The 22,661-nt window shown below is 53.8% G+C and overlaps 1 protein-coding gene across 4 annotated transcripts; it reads right to left on the bottom strand.

The window, feature by feature from the left end:
* Positions 1 to 3,743: 3,743 nt before the first annotated feature.
* CDR2L (cerebellar degeneration related protein 2 like) lies at positions 3,744 to 22,371 on the bottom strand. Of its 4 annotated transcripts, none has more exons than XM_077968686.1 (6): positions 20,409 to 22,371; positions 18,130 to 18,763; positions 9,961 to 10,073; positions 8,677 to 8,825; positions 7,938 to 8,102; positions 3,744 to 6,347 (listed from the first exon to the last, which is right to left on the bottom strand). In XM_077968686.1, exons 3-6 carry the CDS (start codon positions 9,997 to 9,999, stop codon positions 5,456 to 5,458), a joined length of 1,245 nt encoding a protein of 414 aa, XP_077824812.1. In that variant the 5' UTR covers positions 10,000 to 10,073; positions 18,130 to 18,763; positions 20,409 to 22,371; the 3' UTR covers positions 3,744 to 5,455.
* Between the last annotated feature and the right edge of the window lie 290 nt (positions 22,372 to 22,661).

The raw sequence follows: 22,661 nt of genomic DNA, 5'->3' as shown, positions 1-22,661 counted from the left end.
CCTAAGGATAGTAAACACATATAAAACACTTAACACAGTGCTTGGCATGAAGTCAGCAGGCAACAAAATTAGCTGCTACTAAGAGATGCAACGCGCATGCAGATTCCTAAGGGAACCTTTTCTTTGAGACACCTGACTACTGTTGTCATTTTTCCTCTGTAGCCCTGGAGTGGGAAATCCAGTCTGACGAGCTCTATTCCAACCCTCTTTCCTTCTTCCCTGAGGGGATGGGCAGCACAGAGCTGCCCCCTCTCCCTGGAAGGTACTTCCTTCATTGCTAGCCCTTATCTGTCTGGTCCCCTAAAACTGAGGCCACCCCCCAGCTCTCAGTTCAGGATCCCCAGGGAGGGCAGAGGCAGGTCTGTTTGGCTAGCTCCCCTCCCCAAGTGGGGCAGGGGGTTTGGCCCTGGGAGAGGAGAAGGGGAGGAGAGAATGGGGCAGGGTCAGGGGGGCAGTTGCGGGGAGGAGCCCCTGGGGAGGCAGCAGGGAGTATCTGCCCACAGAGCAAGGACAAAATGGTGATCAGGAGGGAAGAAGGGAAAGAAATGCATCCAGAGGGAAGTTTAGAAAGCTGAGGGAGGCCAGGCATGGTGGCTTACTCCTGTAATCCCAGCACTTTGGGAGGCCAATGTGGGAGGATCATTTGAGCCCAGGAGTTCAAGACCAGCCTGGACAAATAGCAAGACCTGGTCTCTACAAAAAATTTAAAAAAAAAAAAAAAAGCCAGCATAGTCCCAGCTACTGGAGAGGCTGAAGGGAGAGGATCACTTCAGCCCAGGAGTTGGAGGCCGAGGCCGAGTAAGCTACAGTTGTGCCACTGCACTCCAACCTGGGCAACAAAGCAAGACCCTGTCTGCAAAAAAAAAAAAAAAAAAAAAAAAGGGAGAGAAGGGTGGCTGGATACATGCCACAGCTTCCTTCATCTTTCAGGTGTGACTGCTCCATGTGGTCATCACCACCTGCTCCCCATCCTGGTGATGACAGGTGACAACAGGATGGGAAAACCCCACAGCCACTTGCACGCTGCCCTTGTGAAACCCCCATGCTGTTCAGTTGATGTACTAAGCACAGCAGTTTGGGGCCCAGCCCTGGGCTCGGGCTCGCCACATCGCACTTTTTTTTTCTTGAGACTGAATTTCGTTCTATCACCAGGCTGGAGTGCAGTGGTGTGGTCTAGGCTCACTGTAACCTCCACCTCCTGGGTTCTAGCAATTCTTGTACCTCAGCCTCCAGAGTAGCTGGGATTACAGGTGTGCACCACCATGCCTGGCTAATTTTTGTGTTTTTAGTAGAGATGGGGTTTCGCCATGTTGGCCAGGCTGGTTTCCAACTCCTGGGCTCAAGTGATCCTCCTGCCTTGGCCTCCCAAAGTGCTGGGATTACAGGCGTGAGCCACTGTGCCCGGCCCCACACCACACTCACCTCCCCTCCTGAGTTCAAGGGAAGTTGTTCCCCATCAGGACATTGGGGAAGGAATTTTGGGTGAAGCCTGCATTTCTCCCCAGCTCCAGCTGGCCCGAGTCTACTTCCCTGGGAAGACTTTGGAAGCTGTTCCACAGACTCAGGTCATGTGGGCTGGTGGAATTGGGGTCCACAGAGCTGCCTTTTTTGTCTGGAGACAGGAGAGTGAAGAAGCTAGCAAGAAACCCCTCAAAGATTCAGGAGCATTTTCCTCTCTGATTTTGGAAGTCACCCATTGGAAAGGTCCATCCAGGCTGCTGGTGCGAGAAGGGGTGGGTGGGGTTGGCAGTGTGAAGTGAAGGAGGATACCCTAGAGGTGCCCCCTTTGATCAGGATCCACAGTCCTGTTTCTAGGCTTCCAATATCTGAGCTTGGACAGCAATTCTTTTTTTTTCTGTCTTTTTTTTTTTTTGAGACGGAGTCTCGCTCTGTCGCTCAGGCTGGAGTGCAGTCGTGCGAACTCGGTTCACTGCAAGCTCCGCCTCCCGGGTTCACGCTATTCTCCTGCCTCAGCCTCCCGAGTAGCTGGGACTACAGGCGCCCACCACCGCACCCGGCTAGTTTTTTCTTGGACAGCAATTCTTAAGTTCAGGATGGACATTACTAAATCCGGAGAGGGTTGGGTGGAGCATGGGAAGTCTGAAAAAGTGCTATCATTTCGCTTTTTTTTTTTTTTTTTTGAGATGGAGTCTCGCTCTGTCTCCCAGGCTGGAGTGCAGTGGTGCGATCTCGGCTGACTGCAACCTCTACTTCCCGGTTCAAGTGATCCTCCCACCTCAGCCTCCTAAATAGCTAGAATTTTTGTATTTTTAGTAGAGACAGGGTTTTACCATGTTGGCCAGGCTGGTCTCAAACTCTTGATGTCACATGATCTGCCCGCCTCAGCCTCCCAAAGTGCTGGGATTACAGGCGTGAGCCACCGCACCCGGCCTATCATTTTGCATTGAGGAGAACAGAAAACCCAATGGATTGATGGCACTTCCAGAACAAGAGGGAGGCTGGCGGAATCTTGGTGACGGGGACTCCTCCAGAAGATGAGCCCCTCTGTGTACCGTTCTTTCTATAACATGGGGAGGAGATGGATGTCTGAGGAAGAATGGGAGTGGTGAGGTTTTTCATGTATATGGAAGAGAGATGTGGGGTTTATCAGCTTGAAAAACACCAGGAGATGGCCTTCTTGTCATTCCTGTGACTGTTCTGTGTCATCAATGGGTGGCTCACCAAAGGCAGGTCAGCTTCCCCACCCCTCATGGTCCTTCAGGGTATCAGTCTGGCCCTGGACTCACTGCCATGGCCTCTCATTGCACTTAGGAGGCCCGAGCTCCCCTGAACCTTTGGGCGCTTTGGGAGCCTGGCCTCCACCCTCTGTCCTGGCCCCGCCCCCCACTGCCCCCCTGCTCCTTGGGCCTCCACTGGTCTTCCCATTGGTTCCTCCCCAGCCTTCTGGTTTCAGCTTCATCATCACCTCTCCAGAGGTGCCCCGACCACCCTCGCTTAGCATTTCTCAATCTTTTTTTTCCATGATTGCTCCGCATTCCCACCTCAAAGAGCCTGTTTAGACACTTTCTCCCAATTGCTCCCCCAGGAATTTTAGTAACACTGTGTATCTCTTCATGTGCTGTATTTATATATCTAGATATGATTTTTTTTTTGAGACAGGGTCTCGCTCTGTTGCCCAGGTTGGAGTGCAGTGGTGCGATCATAGGTTACTTCAGCTTTGACTTCCCAGGCTTGTGATCCTCCCACCTCAGCCTCCTGAGTAGCTGGGACTACAAATACACACCACCTTGCTCTGCTAATTTTCAAAAAATGTTTTGTAGAGGGAGGGGGTCTTGCTATGTTGCCCAGGCTGGTCTCAAACTTCTGGGCTCGAGTGATCCACTGTGGCCTCCCAAAGGGCGGGGATTACAGGCATGAGCCACTGTGCCAGGTCGATTTTTCTTTCTTTTTTTTTTTTAAACTTGGTTCACCCTGTTGAACCCAGGTGCTCTAGCCGAGAGGTAGCACTACCCTCCTGCCCTGATTTTTCCATCATGCTACATCTTTTGTTTAATTATTTTGGGTGGATCTCCCCACACAAGAATGTAAACTCCAAGGGAAGAGGGGCCCTGCTGGCTTGTTCACCATGTATCCCTAGCTGGCCCTCAATAAATATAGAAACTTCTGCCAGAGGCTGCTATTTGGAGCTGTTCAGTCTCAGGGAAGTGGGACCCAGGATGCTACCCTCTCCCACGGCTGGGCGTGATGCGAGGCAGGTGTGTGAGATGCACGGTGATGGGCCATTTCTGCTTTTAGAATACTGGTGCATTTTTTATTAAAGAAGAGAATAAAGCATTTGTAAATATATTTCTCTCACGTATACTTCAAAGGTGACGCTGGTCTGCCACTACAGAGCTGGGGAGCAAACAGGCTGGAGCTCTTCCCCCCACCCTTCCACACTCCTTTTGCCCAGATAACAGAGACACACGTAGGGCAGGGAGCTGCCTAGCCTCAAAGGACAAGTTTCCCAGTTGCATGTACAGAAGGACACAGTCGCCACCAGCTCCCATCACAGTGCCGCCCAGAAAGCAGGTGGTGTCTCCAGGAGGTCAGGGATGCTTGGTAAGAAAACCCCTTTACCCATTAGAAATAAATAAGGCATGAAGGTTCCCACTGGGCTCCCGGTACAGAGGCCAGGGCCCCCGCCTTCCACTGACTGTATGGCTCCTCTAGTTTCTAGGGTCTCAGAAAGGGTGGCAGAAGGAACCAGAAGCTGCTCAGGGCAAGCTGGGGACCTGGGTGTCTCTTAGCTGAACCTTGACTTTCTGACATCTTGAAGCAAAACCCCTGATCCAGCTGGGTCCTCAAAAGCCCCCCACAAAGGTGGGAAGTTAAGAGCAGGCATTTTATGGGAGGGAGGGAGGGAGGGAGCATGTTCCTCAGCCCCATCCCAATTCAACAGGATGCAGCATGGGGTGAAAACCCCAGTCCCCAGTGAAGGGCAGGCAGGGGTGGACACAGGGACCACTGGCTGGTGGTGCATGTCCAGAACATTCTGGGGACTGCAGACATGACCTGTGCCAGGGTTGGCCTGTGAGGAGGGTGGAGTGACTGAGACATCATGGTCCCTGAGATGGGGGCAAGCACAGAGAGGGGAGTCAGAGGCCAAGCTTGATTAGTTGGAGGCGGTGTGAAGGGATGAGGGCTCCCCACTGCCCCGGCCCCTGGAAAGCTTAAGGCCCAGCAGGCATTTCCGAGGTTGGAAGCCAAGGAGGCCGGCTCTGAGCGAAACTGCATCAGTCTGCTGAGGGGCTCCTTCTCCTCCTCTGACTGGCTACAGATCTGCGGTGGGCCAAGAGTATCCAGGGAGAAACCTGTCCTTGGCCGGGCTGGAGCAGGGACACTCCAGGCCCAGCTGAGGCTTCCTGCTCTGCATGGCAGGGGACATCTCTGACCTGGTCAGGACCTTGGGGGTGGGACAGCTGGCACTAAGGGAATGTCAGCACATCAGGGCTGGGGAGAAGCAGTGGGTGGTCCAGGAAACCCCTGAAACAGCTGGCCCTGGGGTCCCCTTTCAAGTGTTTCCAGTTGTGGCAAGGGGTCAAGGAGACCTTGCATTGCAAATCTCTTAGAAAAAAAACAAACTTAACCAAAAAACAGCCAACTGATCCAGAATGGCTTCTTCAGAAGCCTGGCCACCAGTCTGAGGGTGAGGTGCAGGGTCAGGAAGCCTGGGGCTGGGGGAGCTGGGGGATCCCTGGGGTAGTGGGGACATTTGGCTTTGAACTCTGAGCTGCGCCTTTGGGCTGGCCGCGAGGTGGCCAAGGGCTCCTGGGAGGCAGAACACGTGGGCTGCCTCGGCTCAGCAGGGAACATGCTGCGTGCTTCCGGATCAGGAGGTCGCGTGCTGTGGTGGCAGGCCGCTAAAGGGCGCTGGCTCTCTGGAAGCTGCACCGCCCAGGCCTGAGGGACCCCACGGCCTCCACCCTGGGGGAGGCTGCAGGCCGGGCGAGGGTCACTTGCTGCTGTGCGTCTTGACTTTGGTGGCGTTGATGTCAGCCTTGGTCTTCTGGATCCTGGAGAAGATCTCCTTAAAGAGCGCCTTGTACTCGGGCTGGCTCTGCTCCAGCCGCTTGTCGACAGCCTCCACGTGCTGGCTTAGGCTCTTCTCACCTGCCTTGGCCTCCCCCTGGCCCTCCTCACCCCCGCGCAAGTCCCTCCACGAGCTGTCCCGGGAGATGGGGCGCGAGGTCTGCACACCGGTGTGCCGCACCCCGGCCCCGTGCTGCCGGCACTTGCTAAGCAGCTCCTCGTACTTCTCAAGCAGCGCGTGGTACTGCTCGTCCACCTCCCGCAGAATGGACATGCCCCGCTTGCGCACACTGTTGGCGTGCAGTGTGAGGTTGCCCGCGTGCCGGCTGGCTGGGTCTTTGGCCACGATGGCGTTAAGCGCAGTGTCGCTGCAGCTCTTGCGCACCACATGGCCTGGGGAGGCGGCAGGTGAGGAGACACCGTCCTGGGCGCCTGAGTCGTCGCCGCGGCCGGGCTGGGGATCGTCAGCCTCAGGGGCCTGCGTGAGGGGTGCAAGCAGGGCCTCGGCCAGGTGGTCGTCCGGGCCCAGTAGGTAGGTCTTGGCCTGCTTCATCTGCTGCAGCTCCAGCAGCTCTGCCTCCAGCTCTTGCACGCGCAGGCGACAGGCCTCCATCTCGCATAGCTGGCGCTCCAGCTCAGAGTACTCCTGCAGCACCGCGGTGTACTCGCGCTCTGCCCGCTCCTTGCGCTGCCGCTCCTGGCTCACCTGGGAGCGCAGCACCCCCACCAGGGACTGCAGCCGCTCGTTCTCCTGCTCCAGGGGCCGCGGGCCCAGCTCCAGGGAGGAACTGTGTAGGCGGAAAGCATCCTTGCACCTGGCGGGGAGTGGAAGCCCGAGCGGGGTGGGGGCGGAGGAGAGGGCAGTGGTCACGGTCACGGCCAAGGCTGAGAAGCCCAGCCCTTACATCTCTCTTGTTCTCTGGGCTGAAATTGTTTGCCCCTCTCGGTTGGCTCTCCACCCTCCTCCACCCTTCTCCCCCTGCTCTCTGCCCCTGGAGGCTGACCACCACGGACCGCCTCTGCCAGGTCGCTTGGTTCTCCCCTGAGCTTGGCACATGGCAGGCACTGGCTAGAGATCCGAGGGGGGAGCAGAGGCCGTGGAGTGTGTCTTCCTTGGGCTCTCCATGGTTAATGGTGACCAGGCAGCCTTCTCCATACATTCTAGGTGCCGGTAACCTCCCTTCCCCCTTGCTCTTTGAGGCCTAGGCCTGGTGGCAGCTCCACTCTGCTGCAACCCTGGGGCACTATAGTGTCCCTGTGGTTTCCCTACGCCCTGCCCACACCTCTTCTTCATTTAACTTTTCCATTACTCTGTGTAAGAGACTGTTTCCTGCCAGGACCCTTATTGAAACACCCACTACATATGAAGCATGTATTATTCCATTATTAAGTGGTTGTCTGGTCTTAGATTTAATGGGAACTGAAAAGCACAGTGGGTTACCTCTCCTGGGTTAGCATCCTGGCTGAACCTCTTACTAAACAGGTGACCTTGGATAACACACACAACCTCTGTGCTTCAATTTTATCATCTGGAGAGTAGGCATCATAAAACACCCCCAACAGTGTTGCCATAAGAATTATATCAGCTGGCCGGGCGCAGTGGCTCAAGCCTGTAATCCCAGCACTTTGGGAGGCCGAGACGGGCGGATCACGAGGTCAGGAGATCAAGACCATCCTGGCTGACCCGGTGAAACCCCGTCTCTACTAAAAAATACAAAAAACTAGCCGGGCAAGGAGGTGGGCGCCTGTGGTCCCAGCTACTCGAGAGGCTGAGGCAGGAGAATGGCGTAAACCTGGGAGGCGGAGCTTGCAGTGAGCTGACATCCGGCCACTGCACTCCAGCCTGGGCGACAGAGTGAGACTCCGTCTCAAAAAAAAAGAATTGTATCCGCTTAGGCCAGGCACGGTGGCTCACACCTGTAATCCCAGCACTTTGGGAGGCTGAGGCGGGTGGATCACGAGGTCAGGAGATTGAGACCATCCTGGCTAACATGGTGAAACCCCATCTCTACTAAAAATACACACACACACACACAAAATGAGCCGGGTGTGGTGGTGGGCGCCTGTAGTCCCAGCTACTCTGGAGGCTGAGGCAGGAGAATGGCGTGAACCCGGGAGGCAGAGCTTGCAGTGAGCCGAGATCACGCCACTGCACTCCAGCCTGGGCGACAGAGCAAGACTCCGTCTCAAAAAAAAAAAAAAAAAAAAAAAAAGAAAAATTGTATCAGCATAGTGGCAGCACACAGCCAGGGCTCAGTAAACGCCAGCTGCTATGACTGTCATTAGCAACAGGCCCAGTCTCTCTGATGGCCTGGATGATGCACCAACAGCACCCTGCTGTCTGCTGCCTCTCCTTCCTCCCATAGCTGGCAATCCCAGAGACACCAAGGAGCACTCTCACCTACCGGGGGCTGGTGCATAGCTCCTTGAGGCAGGGGAAGGTGTGGATGGTACGCCTGCGTTCCCGCTTCTCCCGGAGCACTTGCAGCTGCTCCAGGCCTCTTAGTTGCTCCACCTGGGCCTGCAGCTCCTCCACCTGGGCCTGGAGGCGCTCAATGGTCTCCGTCAGCCTGGGGGTGGGGCGGTGGACACACAGGGACTTTAAGGGGATGGGGCCAGTTTGCCTCATGGCAGCCCTGGCTCCCTGAAGATGGAGGGACGTTGGGTAGGAGGTAGACAGGTACCCTTGAGCCGCTGTCTGGTCCTGAGGTAGGGTGGGGAATTCTCTGCATGCCCAAGGACCCGCCCTTCTTTTATACCTCTCAGGCGAGCTGATGACTTCTCCTCTGTGCCACCTCAGTTCCTTGTCACTCCTCTATCACTTATTGTCCTGCACTGCCATAAAATATTTACATGCCTGCCTTCTCTTCCAGGCTGTGAGGTCTTATAGGGCAGGACAATGCCTTTGTTTCCCCATCATTGCATCCCCAGTGTATAAAAAAGAGCCTAGCGCATAGTTGGTGCTTAAAGCAAGGTTGCGGCCTGAATGTTAAACCACACAAAATCCACAAGGACAAGCTCACTCCCATCCCAGGTTCCTAGGGAGACATGCACAAGTCACACCCATCAGTCCATGGGCTCCTGTGTACACTCAGCCCTGGGGCTCTCCCTCGCCCGCCCCCCGGCCCTCACCCGGGCCCTCACCCATGGATCTTCTGCTGGGCGGCCTTGCTCTCCAGTACCAGCCTGTGGTTGGTCAGCTCCAGGTCCCGGGCTGTCAGGTCCAGCTGCTCGTAGACTTTGGCGTGCTGCTCGTTCACATGCCGCAGCGTGTCCAGCTGCTTGGTTAGGTACTGGGGGTGGAAGCACATTGAGTAACCTTTTGGAATTGGGCAGGGGCAAATGTCTCTGCCTAGACCCTCCTCCTACTTCTTTTTTTGTCCTTTTTCTTTTCTTTTCTTTTCTTTTCTTTTCTTTTCTTTTCTTTGAGACAGAGTCTTGCTGTATTGCCCAGGCTGAAGTGCAGTGGCGTGATTTCGACTCACTGCAACCTCTGCCTGCTGAGTTCAAGTGATTCTCCTGCCTCAGCCTCCTGAGTAGCTGGAACTATAGGTACCCGCCACCATGCCTGGCTAATTTTGGTATTTTTAGTAGAGACAGGGTTTCACCATATTGGCCAGGCTGGTCTTGAACTCCTGACCTCAAGTGATCTGCCTGCCTCTGCCTCTCAAAGTGCTGGGATTATAGGCGTGCGCCACCACCCCAGCCTCTTTTTTTTTTTTTTTTTAACTTCTAAAATCTTTTTTATTTTATTTATTTATTTTTAAGACAGGGTCTTGCTCTGTTGCCTAGGCTGGAGTGCAGTGGCACAATCACGGCTCACTGCAGCCTCAACCTCCAGGCTCAAGCGATCCTCACCTCATCCTCTCAAGTAGCTGGGACCACAGGCGCATGCCACCATAGCCAGTTAATTTTTGTATTTTTTGTAGAGACAAGGTTTCGCCACGTTGCCTGGGCTCAAGTATTTCACCCACCTTGGCCTCCCAAAGTGCTGGGATTACAAGCATGAGCCACCACGCCTAGCCTCTTCTCCCCTTCTAAGGACAAGTTTGCTTTGATGTATTTGTCTTCAGCTGAGTGGGGCTTAAAAATGGTTGTTCAGGCTGGGCATGGTGGCTCATGCCTGTAATCCTAGCATTTTAGGAGGCTGAGGTGGGAGGACCACTTGAACTCAGGAGTTAGAGACCAGCTTGGGCAACATGGTGAGACTTGGTCTCTATTTAAAAAAAACCACAAAACTGATGGTGCAATAGGGCTGCCTGAGATAGCTGTGCTGTCCTTGTACAGGATAGCACAGTTGTGAACTATACCAGGCTATTGGGCTAAGGCTGTGTCTGATAAGCCGGCACCTTATTCTAAGTTGCATAAAGTCACACACAGGCCAAGGGGCCCTTGAGGGGTGTGGGCAAGCACATGCAGGGCCCTCACCTCGATCTCCTGCACCTGTTCCTCATTGGTGGAGTACATCTGCTGCAGGGACCCCTCCAGCTCCTTGTTCCTCTCCAGCAGAGTCTTCCCCAGCTCTGCAGCTAGGTGCAAGTCTAGGATAGGAGAAACGTGAGCATGAGAACAAAGGCAGAGGATGCCCATTCATGTTCCGAGCATCTACTCTAGGTGATCCCAACATAACCAAGACACCAGGAGCCTCCAGGCCTGGGAGGAGATGTAAGCCAGGAGCTAAGCCTTTGCACTGTTACTTCTGCCTGGAATGTTCTTTCCTGACACTTCCAGGACTTGCTCACTCTTCTCCTTCAAGTCTATGCCTGTCACTTTCTCCAATCACTTGGTTCAGTCACACTGTTCCCTGCCCTGCAGTCTCTCTCCCGCTTCATCTTTCTCCTTAGCACTTAGCACCATCTAATTTCCCAAGGAAGTTACTCCTTTATCTTTTTCAGCTCCCCCAACTAACTGCGAGCTCATGGGGCAGTTTTTTTTTTCTTTTAAGGGATGGGGCCCAGGCTGGGGTGCAGTGAGTATTTACAGGTGTGATCATATGTGCTGCAGCCTTGAGCTCCTGGGCTCAAGCGATCTTCCTCCCTCAGCCTCCCAGGGCAACATAGTGAGATCCCATCTCTATTAAAAAAAAAAAAAAAAAAAAAGGTCGTGCAATACTGCTGCCTGGGATAGGATCCCTTGAGCCCAGGAGCTCAAGGCTACAGAGTATATGATCACGCCTGTGAATAGGCGTGGGACTATAATACCGGTTGCTGGGACTACAGGCGTAGTTTTTTTTTTTTTTTTGAGACAGAGTTTTGCTCTTCTTGCTCAGGCTGGAGCGCAGTGGTGCGATCTTGGCTCACTGCAACCTCCGCCTCCCAGGTTCCTGCCAACCATTCTCCTGCCTCAGCCTCCCAAGTAGCTGGGACTACAGGCGCCTGCCACCATGCCTGGCTAATTTTTTGCATTCTTAGTAGAGATGGGGTTTCACCGTGTTAGCCAGGATGGTCTCGACCTCCCGACCTCATAATCCACCCTCCTCGGCCTCCCAAACTGCTGGAATTACAGGCGTGAGCCACAGTGCCTGGCCCTTTTTTTTTTTTTTTCTAAAATTTTTTTTTTTTTGAGACAGAGTCTTGCTCTGTCGCCCAGGCTGGAGCGCAGTGGCCGGATCTCGGCTCACTGCAAGCTCCGCCTCCCGGGTTTACGCCATTCTCCTGCCTCAGCCTCCCGAGTAGCTGGGACTACAGGCGCCCGCCACCTCGCCCGGCTAGTTTTTTTTTTTTTGTATTTTTTAGTAGAGACGGGGTTTCACTGTGTTAGCCAGGATGGTCTCGATCTCCTGACCTCGTGATCCGCCCGTCTCGGCCTCCCAAAGTGCTGGGATTACAGGCTTGAGCCACCGTGCCCGGCCTCTAAAATATTTTTTTTTTTTTTTTTTTTTTTTTTTTTTTTGAGACAGAGTCTAGCTCTGTTGCCCAGGCTGGAGTGCAATGGCCGGATCTCAGCTCACTGCAAGCCCCGCCTCCCGGGTTCACGCCATTCTCCTGCCTCAGCCTCCCGAGTAGCTGGGAGTACAGGCGCCCGCCACCTCGCCCGGCTAATTTTTTTTGTATTTTAGTAGAGACGGGGTTTCACCGTGTTAGCCAGGAGGGTCTCGATCTCCTGAACTCGTGATCCGCCCGTCTCGGCCTCCCAAAGTGCTGGGATTACAGGCTTGAGCCACCGCGCCCGGCCTAAAATATTTTTTATGCCAGGATTATAGGCACCCACTACCACGCCCGGCTAATGTTTTGTATTTTTAGTAGAGATGGGGTCTCACCACATTGGCCACACTGGTCTTGAACTCCTGACCTCAGGCCTCCCAAAGTGCTGGGATTATAGGCGTGAGCCACCACACCCGGCTTAACATTTTAAAAATTTTTTTGTAGAGACAGGGTCATGTTATATTGCCCAGGCTAGTCTCGAACTCCTGGCCTCAAGCGACCCTCCTACCTTGACCTCTCAAAATGCTAGTATTACAGGCGTGAGCCACCGCACCTGGCAGGGCAGGGATTTTTATGTTTTGCTCATGAATATCCCCAGGGCCTAGGGCAGTATCTAGCACACAGTCAGTGCATAATTTGTCTTTTGGGAAGAATAAGTGAGTGATAAGAGCATGGATGGACATAGGGACCAGGTGCTGTGGAGTGATGGGCAAGGGAGAGCTTCACTCTCCCTGGGAGGCTCAGGCAAACGGGCAGCTTTCGAGTCAGACTTTGAAGGGTGGATAGGAGGCTGGGTGCGGTGGCTCACGCCTGTAATCCCAGCATTTTGGGAGGCCAAGGTGGGAGGATCACTTGAGGTCAGGAGTTCGAGACCAGCCAGGCCAACATGGTGAAATCCTATCTCTACTAAAAATATAAAAATTAGCTGGGTGTGGTGGCACAAGCCTGTAATCCCAGCTACTTGGGAGGCTGAGGCAGAAGAATCGCTTGAACCTGGGAGACAGAGGTTGCAGTGAGCCGAGATCGTGCCACTGCACTCCAGCCTGAGTGACAGAGCGAGACTCCGTCTCAAAAAAAAAAAAAAAAAGGCCGGGCGCGGTGGCTCAAGCCTGTAATCCCAGCACTTTGGGAGGCCGAGACGGGCGGATCACGAGGTCAGGAGATCGAGACCATCCTGGCTGACATGGTGAAACCCCGTCTCTACTAAAAAAATACAAAAAACTAGCCGGGCGAGGTGGCGGGCGCCTGTAGTCCCAGCTACTCAGGAGGCTGAGGCAGGAGAATGGCGTGAACCCGGGAGGCAGAGCTTGCAGTGAGCCGAGATCTGGCCACTGCACTCCAGCCTGGGCGGCAGAGCGAGACTCCGTCTCAAAAAAAAAAAAAAAAAAAAAAGAAAGAAAAAGAAAAGGGTGAATAGGAGCTTGCTGAGAGGCAGAGAGAGCAGAAGGGCTTGCTGAATATTAAAACTGGAAGAGGATTCAGAACTTTTTTGCCCAACTTCTTGATTTTATGGCTAATGAGCAGGACAGCAGAGTGACTTGCCCATGGTCACCCAGCTGGTTTATGTCCATGCTGGGGGGATAATTCAGGTATTGGGCTCCTGGTTGGGTACCATTTGACCCTAGTGACATGTGCCCCTCTCTCAAACCTTCTCCTTTCCCTGAGCAGCAGAACCATCCTCTTCCCGTGGCAGCCCTGGTGCTTGTACCCTGCAGGACTGGAACCTTCCCTCCCCGACCGCAGTCCAAGGGAAATGAGCACCCATCAGATAAACCAGGAGGGAATCCGTCTGTTTTCAGGGGGATGGGTGGGTAGAGAGGAGTTAGAAGCAAACGGCAGGTACTAAAATCCCTAAGTTCTCTTTGTGGGTCTGAGTTGTGTGATGATACCTAGACATTTTGAGTGGATACAACCTTCCCAACAACACACATATGTATATTAAATATATTTATTATTTTTTGTTTCTTTCCTTTTTTTTTTTTTTTTTTGAGACGGAGTCTCGCTTTGTCTCCCAGGCTGGAGAGCAGTGGGGGCAATCTCGGCTCACTGTAACCTCCGCCTCCCGGGTTCACGCCATTCTCCTGCCTCAGCCTCCCAAGTAGCTGGGATTACAGGCGCCTACAACCACGTCCAGCTAATTTTTGTATTTTTAATAGAGATGGGGTTTCACCACGTTGGTCAGGCTGGTCTCAAACTCCTGACCTCAAGCAATCCACCCACCTCGGCCTCCCAAAGTGCTGGAATTACAGGTGTGAGCTACTGTGCCTGGCCTGTTTTTTGTTTTAAAAAGAGGCAGGGTGATAAAAATATTCTAAAATTGATTGTGGTGATGGTTGCATAACTCTGTGACTATAATAAAAACCGTTGAATTGCACACTTTAAATGAGTGAACTGTATTGTGTATTAATTAAATCTCAATAAATCTGTTAAAAAAAAAAAGATTTAGGCTGCTTAATCCAGAGTCAGAGAAGAGGGGGGACAGCGGGTCCTTAAAGAGGTCATTACAGCAGGCTCAGGCTGAGTTTCACAAGGCTGTTTTCTTTTTAAAATAGATTTAATGTTTTTCATAAGGCATGATTGGTGTAAAAAAATCAAACAGTACAGAAAGGTTAAAAACTGGTGATTTAGGCCAGGCGCAGTGGCTCATGCCTATAATCCCAGCTCTTTGGGAGGCCGAGGTGGGTGGATCACTTGAAGTCAGGAGTTCGAGACCAGCCTGGCCAACATGGTAAAACCCTGTCTCTACTAAAAACAAAAATTAGCCAGGCGTGGTGGCGTGTGCCTGTGGTCCCAGCTACTTGGGAAGTTGAGGCAGGAGGATCACTTGAACCTGGGAGACAGAGGTTGCAGTGAGCCGAGATTGTGTCACTGCACTCCAGCCGGGATGACAGAGAGAGACCCTGTCTCAAAAAAACAAACCAAACAAACAAACAATAACAAACTGGTGATTTAAAAATTATAGGCCAGGCCGGGTATGGTGGCTCATGCCTATAATCCTAGCACTTTGGGAGGCCAAGGTGGGAGGATTGCTTTAGCAAAGGAGTTCAACACCAGCCTGGGCAATATAATGAGACCCTATCTTTACAAAAAATAAGAAAATTAGTGGGGTGTCTTGGCATATGCCTGTAATCCCAGCTATTTGGTGAGCTGTGATTGTGCCGCTGGACTCCAGCCTGGATGACAGACTGAGACACTGTCTCTCAAAAAGAAAAAAAAAAAAAAAAAAGAAAGTGTAGACTGGGCACAGTGGTTCATGCCTGTAATCCCAGTGCTTTGAGAGGCTGAGGTGAGAGGATAGCTTGAGGCCCAAAGTTAGAGACTAGCCTGGGAAACATAGCGACACCCCATCTCTTTTTCCTTTTTTTTTTTTTTTTGAGACGGAGTCTCACGCTGTTGCCCAGGCTGGAGTGCCGTGGAGCGATCTCGGCTCACTGCAAGCTCCGCCTCCTGGGTCTACGCCATTCTCCTGCCTCAGCCTCCTGAGTAGCTAGGACTACAGGCGCCCGCCACCGCGCCCGGCTAATTTTTTGTATTTTTAGTAGAGACGGGGTTTCACTGTGGTCTCGATCTCCTGACCTTGTGATCCGCCCGCCTCGGCCTCCCAAAGTGCTGGGATTACAGGCTTGAGCCACCGCGCCCGGCCTCCTTTTTTTTTGAGATTGAGTCTTTCTCTGTCACCAGGCTGGAGTGCAGTGGTGCGATCTTGGCTCACTGCAGCCTCCACCTCCCAAGTTCAAGCAATTCTCCTGTCTCAGCCTCCCGAGTAGCTGGGACTACAGGCACGCGTTACCACACCCAGCTAATTTTTGTATTTTTAGTAGAGACGGGGTTTCACCATGTTGTCCAGGATGGTCTCAATCTCTTGACCTCATGATCCGCCCGCTTCAGCCTCCCAAAGTGTTGGGATTGCGCCCTACCCGAGACCCCATCTCTACAAAAAAATTGTAAAAATTAGCTGGGCATGGTGGTGCAGCTACTAGGTGGTGGGTCTGTGGTTGCAGCTACTAGGGAAGTTGATGTGGGAGGATTGCTTGAGTCCAGTAGTTTCAGATTACAGTAATGTATGATTGCGCCACTGCATTCCAGTGAGACAAAGCAAGACCCTATCTCTGAAAAAAAAGAATAATGAAACTAATTAACTTTGTGGTACAAAACGTTTTGTGCAAATCACCTCCCAATTCCTTAGGACACAGAATTCCTTGAACAAAGGGTAGGCCTAGGCATCTGGAACAAAAGGTAGGCCTAGATACAGAATTCCTAGAAACAGAATTCCTGGGACAAAAGGTAGGCCTTCTTGAGGCATTCTGTCAAAAGACTGTCCAGGAAAGCACCGGTCTGTTTCACTTTATGAGGCTGCTTCTTAAAACAGCTCTCAATCTAGGCTGACGATGTAAATCAGATCAAGATGCGTGAAGACAACTCTACTGGGGCCAATATGATGTGGTTCAGGGATCCAGTTCTCTACCGCTTTCCCTTTTTAGACACAGTGATAGTTCTAGGGTCTCTGGAGGAGAGATGGGCTCTATACTCCCGGACAGAAAGTTTCCTAGATACGGTTGTTTTGGCTGAGCCCTTGCTATGCAATGGACAGAGGCCTGAGAAGGAATAACTGGGGAGCACAAGGCATGTCTTTGAAAAGAACTCTAGACCTGGGGTGGAAGTTTTCCTTTGGGACGAGCCCGGGCAAGCAGTGAGTCTTGGTGGGCAGCTGAGGGCAGAGCCTTGGGCCTTCAGCCAAGCTGGGTGCAGAACTGACGCTGCCTTGTGAGAGGCAGAGGGGCCTGACCAGCCACCGAGCCTGGACATAAAGGCTGAGCTGCCCCCCAGGAACAAATCTGGAGCCTGCTCCCGTGCACAGAGGTGAGGTTTTGAAACGGCCAAAGTGGAGCCTCCAGGGCTGGGTTTTAGCCACAGGAGGGCCCTGTGTCATCTGGAGAAGGAGTGCAAAGCTGCTATCCTAGAGCAAGGCTGCAGCAACTTAGCCTGGAAAAACAAAGGCAGCTTTCCCAAACACCTCCCTCAGTCACTGAAAACAACAACAACAACAACAACAAAGAAACCAAATCATGTAAATCATAGATGAGAACCTTTAGCCTTGAGCAATTAACTTTCTGATGAGGATGCCAAGAAAAACTAGTTACGTAACATAAACCTAGTAAGGGAATGAGAATATATGCTGTATGAATTTATTAACTGTAAGTTGGGCAAAAATCTGGAGGTATCTACAAACTGTAAGGTTTGATGTAAAGATCATTGAACTGGGCAACATAGTGAGACCCCTGTCGCTACAGAAAAATTAATTAGCTGGGTGTGCTGGTGCGCACCTGTAATCCCAGCTACTCGGAAGGCTGAAGCAGGAGAATTGCCTGAACCCGGGAGGCAGAGGTTGCAGTGAGCCGAGATTGTGCCACTGAACTCCAACCTGGGCGATGGAACGAGACTCTGTCTCAACAAAAAGATGGAACTACGGCCGTATGCTATGTTGTGTGCATGGCAGTAACTCAGGACTCAGGAGCTGGGCAAAATCATCTTCAGTTTGTGATGAGAGAGCCATGCTATCTTCCTGTTTTCCATAGTGGGACTCAAATGTAGCTCATCCTGAACAGTATCCAGTAGTTCAGATATACATGAAAGAGATCAGAGAGCTACCCTCCTAAATGCTTCCCCCCTTGGAAACTGTTACGTGGTCTGCAAAGAGGCCATTGCTACTGATTCTACCTCCTGCCGTGGGTGTTGGAGGACATGCTCCATGTAAGTGGCCTTCATGGAGCCCCTGCAGCTTAACTAGAATGCAAAGCCACTGCATCAGAGGTGAGTGAAGAAAGGCCAAGTGCAGTGCAACATCATGCCCCCCTCTTCCAGGTGAGCGTCTGGGCTGTGTGTAGATTTCTAATGCTGGCAGGCCAGGGTGGTATACCACCCTACACACCAGAGACATCAAAGGTTGCCCTTTGAAGGCAGTGAATCGACTTGGGCCACCTAGTGATTCAGGGACAGGTAGAAAGAGAAACACAATAGAAGCTGTTTGGGGGCAGAGAGGCAGGTCTCAGATCATTTTAGGGAAACTGGATCACAGTGCAAGCTAAGCTGGTCAAAGCCGCCAGGAGGGATCAGGGAAGAGTCTAGAAGTTGCAGAGCAGGGAAATGAGTGGAGCCAAGTGCTAGGGAGAGAACACCAGCTAGCAGAGGGCTGGTGACGGCTCCCGGCTCAGAGGAGAGAGGCCTGGGAACGGGAGAATGGGGGAGCTGGCTAGGCAGGAAGTCAAAGTGGAGTAACAGCCTGTCACAGCTGGATGAATGGGACACACCGGACCAAGCTGGGGAAGGTACTAAGTCTGGGCTATGGGTTTGAACCGTGCAGGTCAAAAGAAAAAAAATAATAATAAAATAAAACAAAGTCTGGGTTGTCACCTCCCCTGCCTGGACCCCAGGGTTTTCTGGGGTTTCCTTTAGGAGGCTTTAGTGGTTTTACATGAAGCAATGCCCCAGAGGCCTGAGAAGGAATGTCTGGGGAGCCCAGAGCCTGTCTTTGAAAAGAAACTTAGAAATCCCACTGTCCCTCACTGGCTCGGGCACCCCAAATTCCACAGCAGAGATGCAGCAAAGGGACGGGACATTTTCAGGGAGGACAAAGGTAAGGGTGTGGGCTCCAGGTAGTGGACACAAGTACTACCTGGCAGGGCTGTTCTCAGCTCCAGGGCATGACTGTCAGCCACTCTGGGTCCACAGAATCAGGGTCAGGTCACCTTTGGGGTAACCGGGGTGGAGGCAGGATCTCCCTCCTGTTGCCAGGTCAGAGCTCTCCTGAGGCTGAGGACTCAAGGTCAGCTAGGCAGGCGGGGAAAGCACAGGTACCAAGGACTTCAAATCTGTGACTCAGCAGCCGCCTCTCAGCCTGGAAAGAGGAATTCACAGGGCCTACCATGCCTGGTCCAAGGTGGGGGAGGAAGGTGGGCCAAAGGAGGGAGTGCCAGTGCTTAATAACCAATGGCCCTTCCTCCCTTCCTCCCTCCCTCCCTCCTTTCCTTCCTTGCTTCCTTTCTTCCCTCCCTCCCTCCCTCCTTCCTTTCTCTCTCTCTCTCTCTCTCTCTCTCTCTCTCTCTCTCTCTCTTTCTGACAGAGTTTTGCTCTTGTTGCCCAGGCTGGAGTGCAATGGCACTATCTCAGCTCACTACAACCTCTGCCTCCTGGGTTCAAGCGAGTCTCCTGCCTCAGCCTCCTGAGTAGCTGGGACTACAGGCATGTGCCACCAAGCCTGGCTAATATTGTATTTTTAGTAGAGACGGGGTTTCTCCATGTTGGTCAGGCTGGTCTCGAACTCCTGACCTCAGGTGATCCGCCTGCCTCGGCCTCCCAAAGTGCTGGGATTACAGGCGTGAGCTGCTGTGCCCAGCTGGCTTTTTCTATTTTTATAGATGTTCATGGCAGTAGGCAGAGGGAACACAGTGAGAATCTAGGACCTCACTTGTCCCACGGCTGCCTTCCACCAGGACAGAGCACCAAAGTCAAACAGGATCTCTACAGTCAAGCTTCTAGAAAGTGGAATTGGGGCCTGCCCTTGGGGCAGGAGGAAACAGATGGGAGGTGAGACCAGGTGGCTGGCTGAGAAAACCATTTCTGGGACACTCACAGGCAAGCAGGGAGCAGCTAGGTGGAAGAGAATTTGTGGGTTGGGAGATGCAACAGGCCTCTGACACCCAATATGGCTGGCCTTTAGACCCTGCTCTGTCCCACCATCCAGTTCTCCATGCCTGGCCCCTGGGGCACAGAGCAGGCGGGGCCCAAGGGAATGCCCCTCAGAACCCGTGTCCAGTGCTTCCTTCAGCCCCTCATTCCTTACTTTGCAGCCTTCTCACGTCGCTCCATGACTTGGTACAAGTGTCCCTTCCCCCTAGAATGACTTCTTCCCTCCCTCTCCTGGAGAGCCTCCAGCTCAAAAGGGCCTTGGCATAAACCTTTCTGAGTCTCTGCTGTCCCTGTCGCTGGGTCTACAGCTGCAGAACCCCTCACTCTGATGCCACTGTACGTTTGGTCCTATTTCTGTCTTCTCTAATGTAATGTGGACTCTCTGAGGGCAGAGACTATGTCCTCAGGCTCAGCACAGCACCTGGCCCACAGCAAGCAGACATCCAACTTTCGGCAGGAAGCTCCAGTTTATTCTGAGGCTGTCTCATTTCTGCTTTCCCTCCTGATTCCTGGCCTTTGGCTACCATTGGTGCTGCTGGGTCAGGCCGACAGCTGCAGACCAGCAGGGCCAGAGAAGCAAAGGCCTGCAGGGCCCATCCCTCCCGGCAGCCCAGAGCATGGCCACCCAGTGCAGCTGGAGTCTCAGATACTTCTCTCTCTCAAGAAGCCGCGCATCTCTGCACATCTCCCACCTCTACACCCTGGCTCCTTTCCCATCTCTGGGCCAGGAACAGTGCCAAAGCCTTCATTAGGGGTGCAGGAATTAAGTGAGACAGCAACTATTAGCATCGGCCTACCTGAAAACTGTCTTCTCAAGAACTGTTTCCAATCTTTCTTTCTAAGCCTGGCTCTTCCAGGAAGCCCTCCCCACTGCCCATAATACTGTGCCACCAGCCGGGCGCGGTGGCTCATGCCTGTAATCCCAGCACTTTGGGAGGCCAAGACAGGTGGATCATTTGAGGTCAGGAGTTTGAGACCAGCCTGGCCAACATGGTGAAACCCTGTCTCTGCTAAAAATACAAAAATTAGCCGGGTGTGGTCCCAGCTACTCAGGAGGCTGAGGCAGGAGAATCACTTGAACCCAGGAGGTGGAGGTTGCAGTGAGCTGAGATCGCACCATTATACTCCAACCTGGGTGACAGAGGGCGACTCTGTCTCAAAATAAAGAAATAAATAAAAATAAAAAAGAAAAATATACTGTGCCACCTGCACTTAGTTACAAGCCTGCCTCCTTCACCTGCCAGGGTATACCCTCAGGGTCAGGGCTGTGACTATTCCCAGCTCCCAGGATGGTGTCTGTTACTTAAAGGGAGCCTAATAGGTGTTCATGGAAAAATCTGCTGTTCAGGATGGGAGAGGGGGTTTTCACAATGTGTGGATATGTGTGTTTGTGTGTGCGTGTGTGTGTGTGTTTGTGTGTGTGTGTGTGTGCCTGTGTGTGCGTGTGTGTGTGTGAGGGGAGCTGTATCTCATTCCAGGCAAGGAGGCTGAGGTTAGAGTCCAGGGCACAGACCACGGCAGGGTCTAGTCCAGCATCCCCAGTCCCACCCTGGTCCCCCTGAGGCTATGATTAACCCTTGTCCTGAGCACAAGGACAGAGCCTCATCTGCCAGTCAATCTTGGCCATGTGGGGAAGTAGGTCGGGGTTTCAGGATCCGGGTAGCTGCTGCACATCAGGGCAAAACCAGCCCTCTAGAGCCTTGTGGATGGAGAGCAGGGTGTGGGCACACCACAGCACGCCACGATGGCACAAACTGCAGCAGACTTGTGTCCACACCCCCCAGCTTGCTGGAGGCTGTGGGAAGGTCACTGCTCCCTGGACTCGTTTCCTCGCCCCTTCCAGCTCTCACCATCCAAGAACGAGGCATCTTGGGGGAGGAGAGGGTAGAACTGACTCCACTCCAGCAGGCCTCCTCCTGCTTCCTGTCCCAACAGCCCCATCCCCCACTCCTAGTGATGTCACTTCGGCCACCTCATCACCAGCTTCTAACCCCCTTCCAATCGCCCTTTCTGCCCTCAGATGGCAACTGGGGGCAGCGGAGGTGTATCCCTCTTTATTCAGTCTCTCATCTGGCACACTGGCCGGGATTTCCGAACCTGACCCCCTCCAAACCATGAGCCATTTGCAAGGGGACCGGGCAGGGGAGGGCTAAGCGACTCCTGACTCTTGAAGGCAGATGGGAGACTTGACTTTCTGCTTCTTCACCAGCAAAGACCCGGTACCACTTCTCCCTGAGTAGGAAGCGAGTCGGGGAAACTTTCTGGGAGTCTTAGAGCTCATAAATCCTGGCAGGGACGGGTGCTGCTGGATTTGGTGTGAGATAACTTCCCTCTATACACACGCCACCCTCCCAGCAAAACATGACGAAGGAGCCACCTCCCGGCCTCCAAAGACTCCTAGCCAGCGCTCAGGCCCCGTAACAATACCAGGGGCGGCTGGGCAGTTGCTGCCTCCAGGACGGGGTGGGCGAGTTGGATGACGGATGCCCTGTGGTCTGGGAAAATAGGAAGACCGCCCCCCGACCCCCACTTTTGCAGGTCTCCACCCGTCCGGTCCGCGTCTTCTCCGGCAGCGCCCCCTCTCTCCACGTCCCGGTTCTCCAGACGCGTCGCTCCTCCGAGTCAGGCGCGCCGAGTCCAGCCCAGCCCCTCCCGGGGTGATAGCGCCCAACAATGGAGAAGCGGACAGGGATCACCGGGCGCTCCCCGCCTTCCCGCCCCCGTCGCCCCCGCGCTCACCCTGCTCCAGGTCCTGCTGGTCGTACCAGGGCTCCTCTTCCTCCGCGGAGAAGTCCTCCATCCCGGCGGCTCTCCGCATGGCCCCGCGGGCGGCGGGCGGGTGCTGCGGCGGCGCGGCTCAGGGCCGGGACGCGCGGCCCGGGACAATGCGGCGGAGGCGGGCCGGGCCTCCAGCGTTGGGAACTCGGGCTACAGCGCCCGCGCCGCGCCCCCTCGCCATTAGCCGCTCGCCGGGAGCCCACGCGGGGCCTGGCGCTTTGCCACGGTCCGGCCCGGCCGGGGTCGCGCAGAGCCGGGGGCGCCGGGTGGCGGCTACACAAAGGGTGGAGGGGCGGGGACTGCGGGTGGGACGGTGGCAGGGAGGATCGGGTCTGCAGGCGGGTCTGGGGCGCTAGGAGCGCGCGGGTGCCGTGGCGGGCGCCCCCTGCCCGGCTCGGGTCCGCGCTGCCCCTGGCCCGCCCGGCGACACCCGGAGCCGCCGCTGCATCTTGGCGGAGCCCGCCTGCAGCTTGCGGAGCCCGGCTCCGCGGGGTGGGGCCGCCCGCCGCCGACCAATCAGGAGGCGTATGCAAAGCTGGAGGCGGAGCCGAGGGTGGGACCCTCCTGGTGTCTTGGTCTGGGAGTTGCTAGATCGACCCTTTTTCGTCCTTCCCCCGACGACCGATTCAGTTTATGTCTCATGTCTAAAATTATGTTATTTTAGAAGTTGTCGTCTCTCCTAGATCTCCTGGAAGCAAGAATATTGTCTCTCTTTCACAGCTGGCTAGTCACCTCCTAGAA

The sequence above is a fragment of the Macaca mulatta genome, chromosome 16, assembly GCF_049350105.2.
Source record: "Macaca mulatta isolate MMU2019108-1 chromosome 16, T2T-MMU8v2.0, whole genome shotgun sequence".
Lineage (NCBI taxonomy): Eukaryota > Metazoa > Chordata > Mammalia > Primates > Cercopithecidae > Macaca > Macaca mulatta.
Note: the sequence above shows the minus strand (reverse complement) of the source record. Positions and strands in the feature narration are given on the sequence as shown.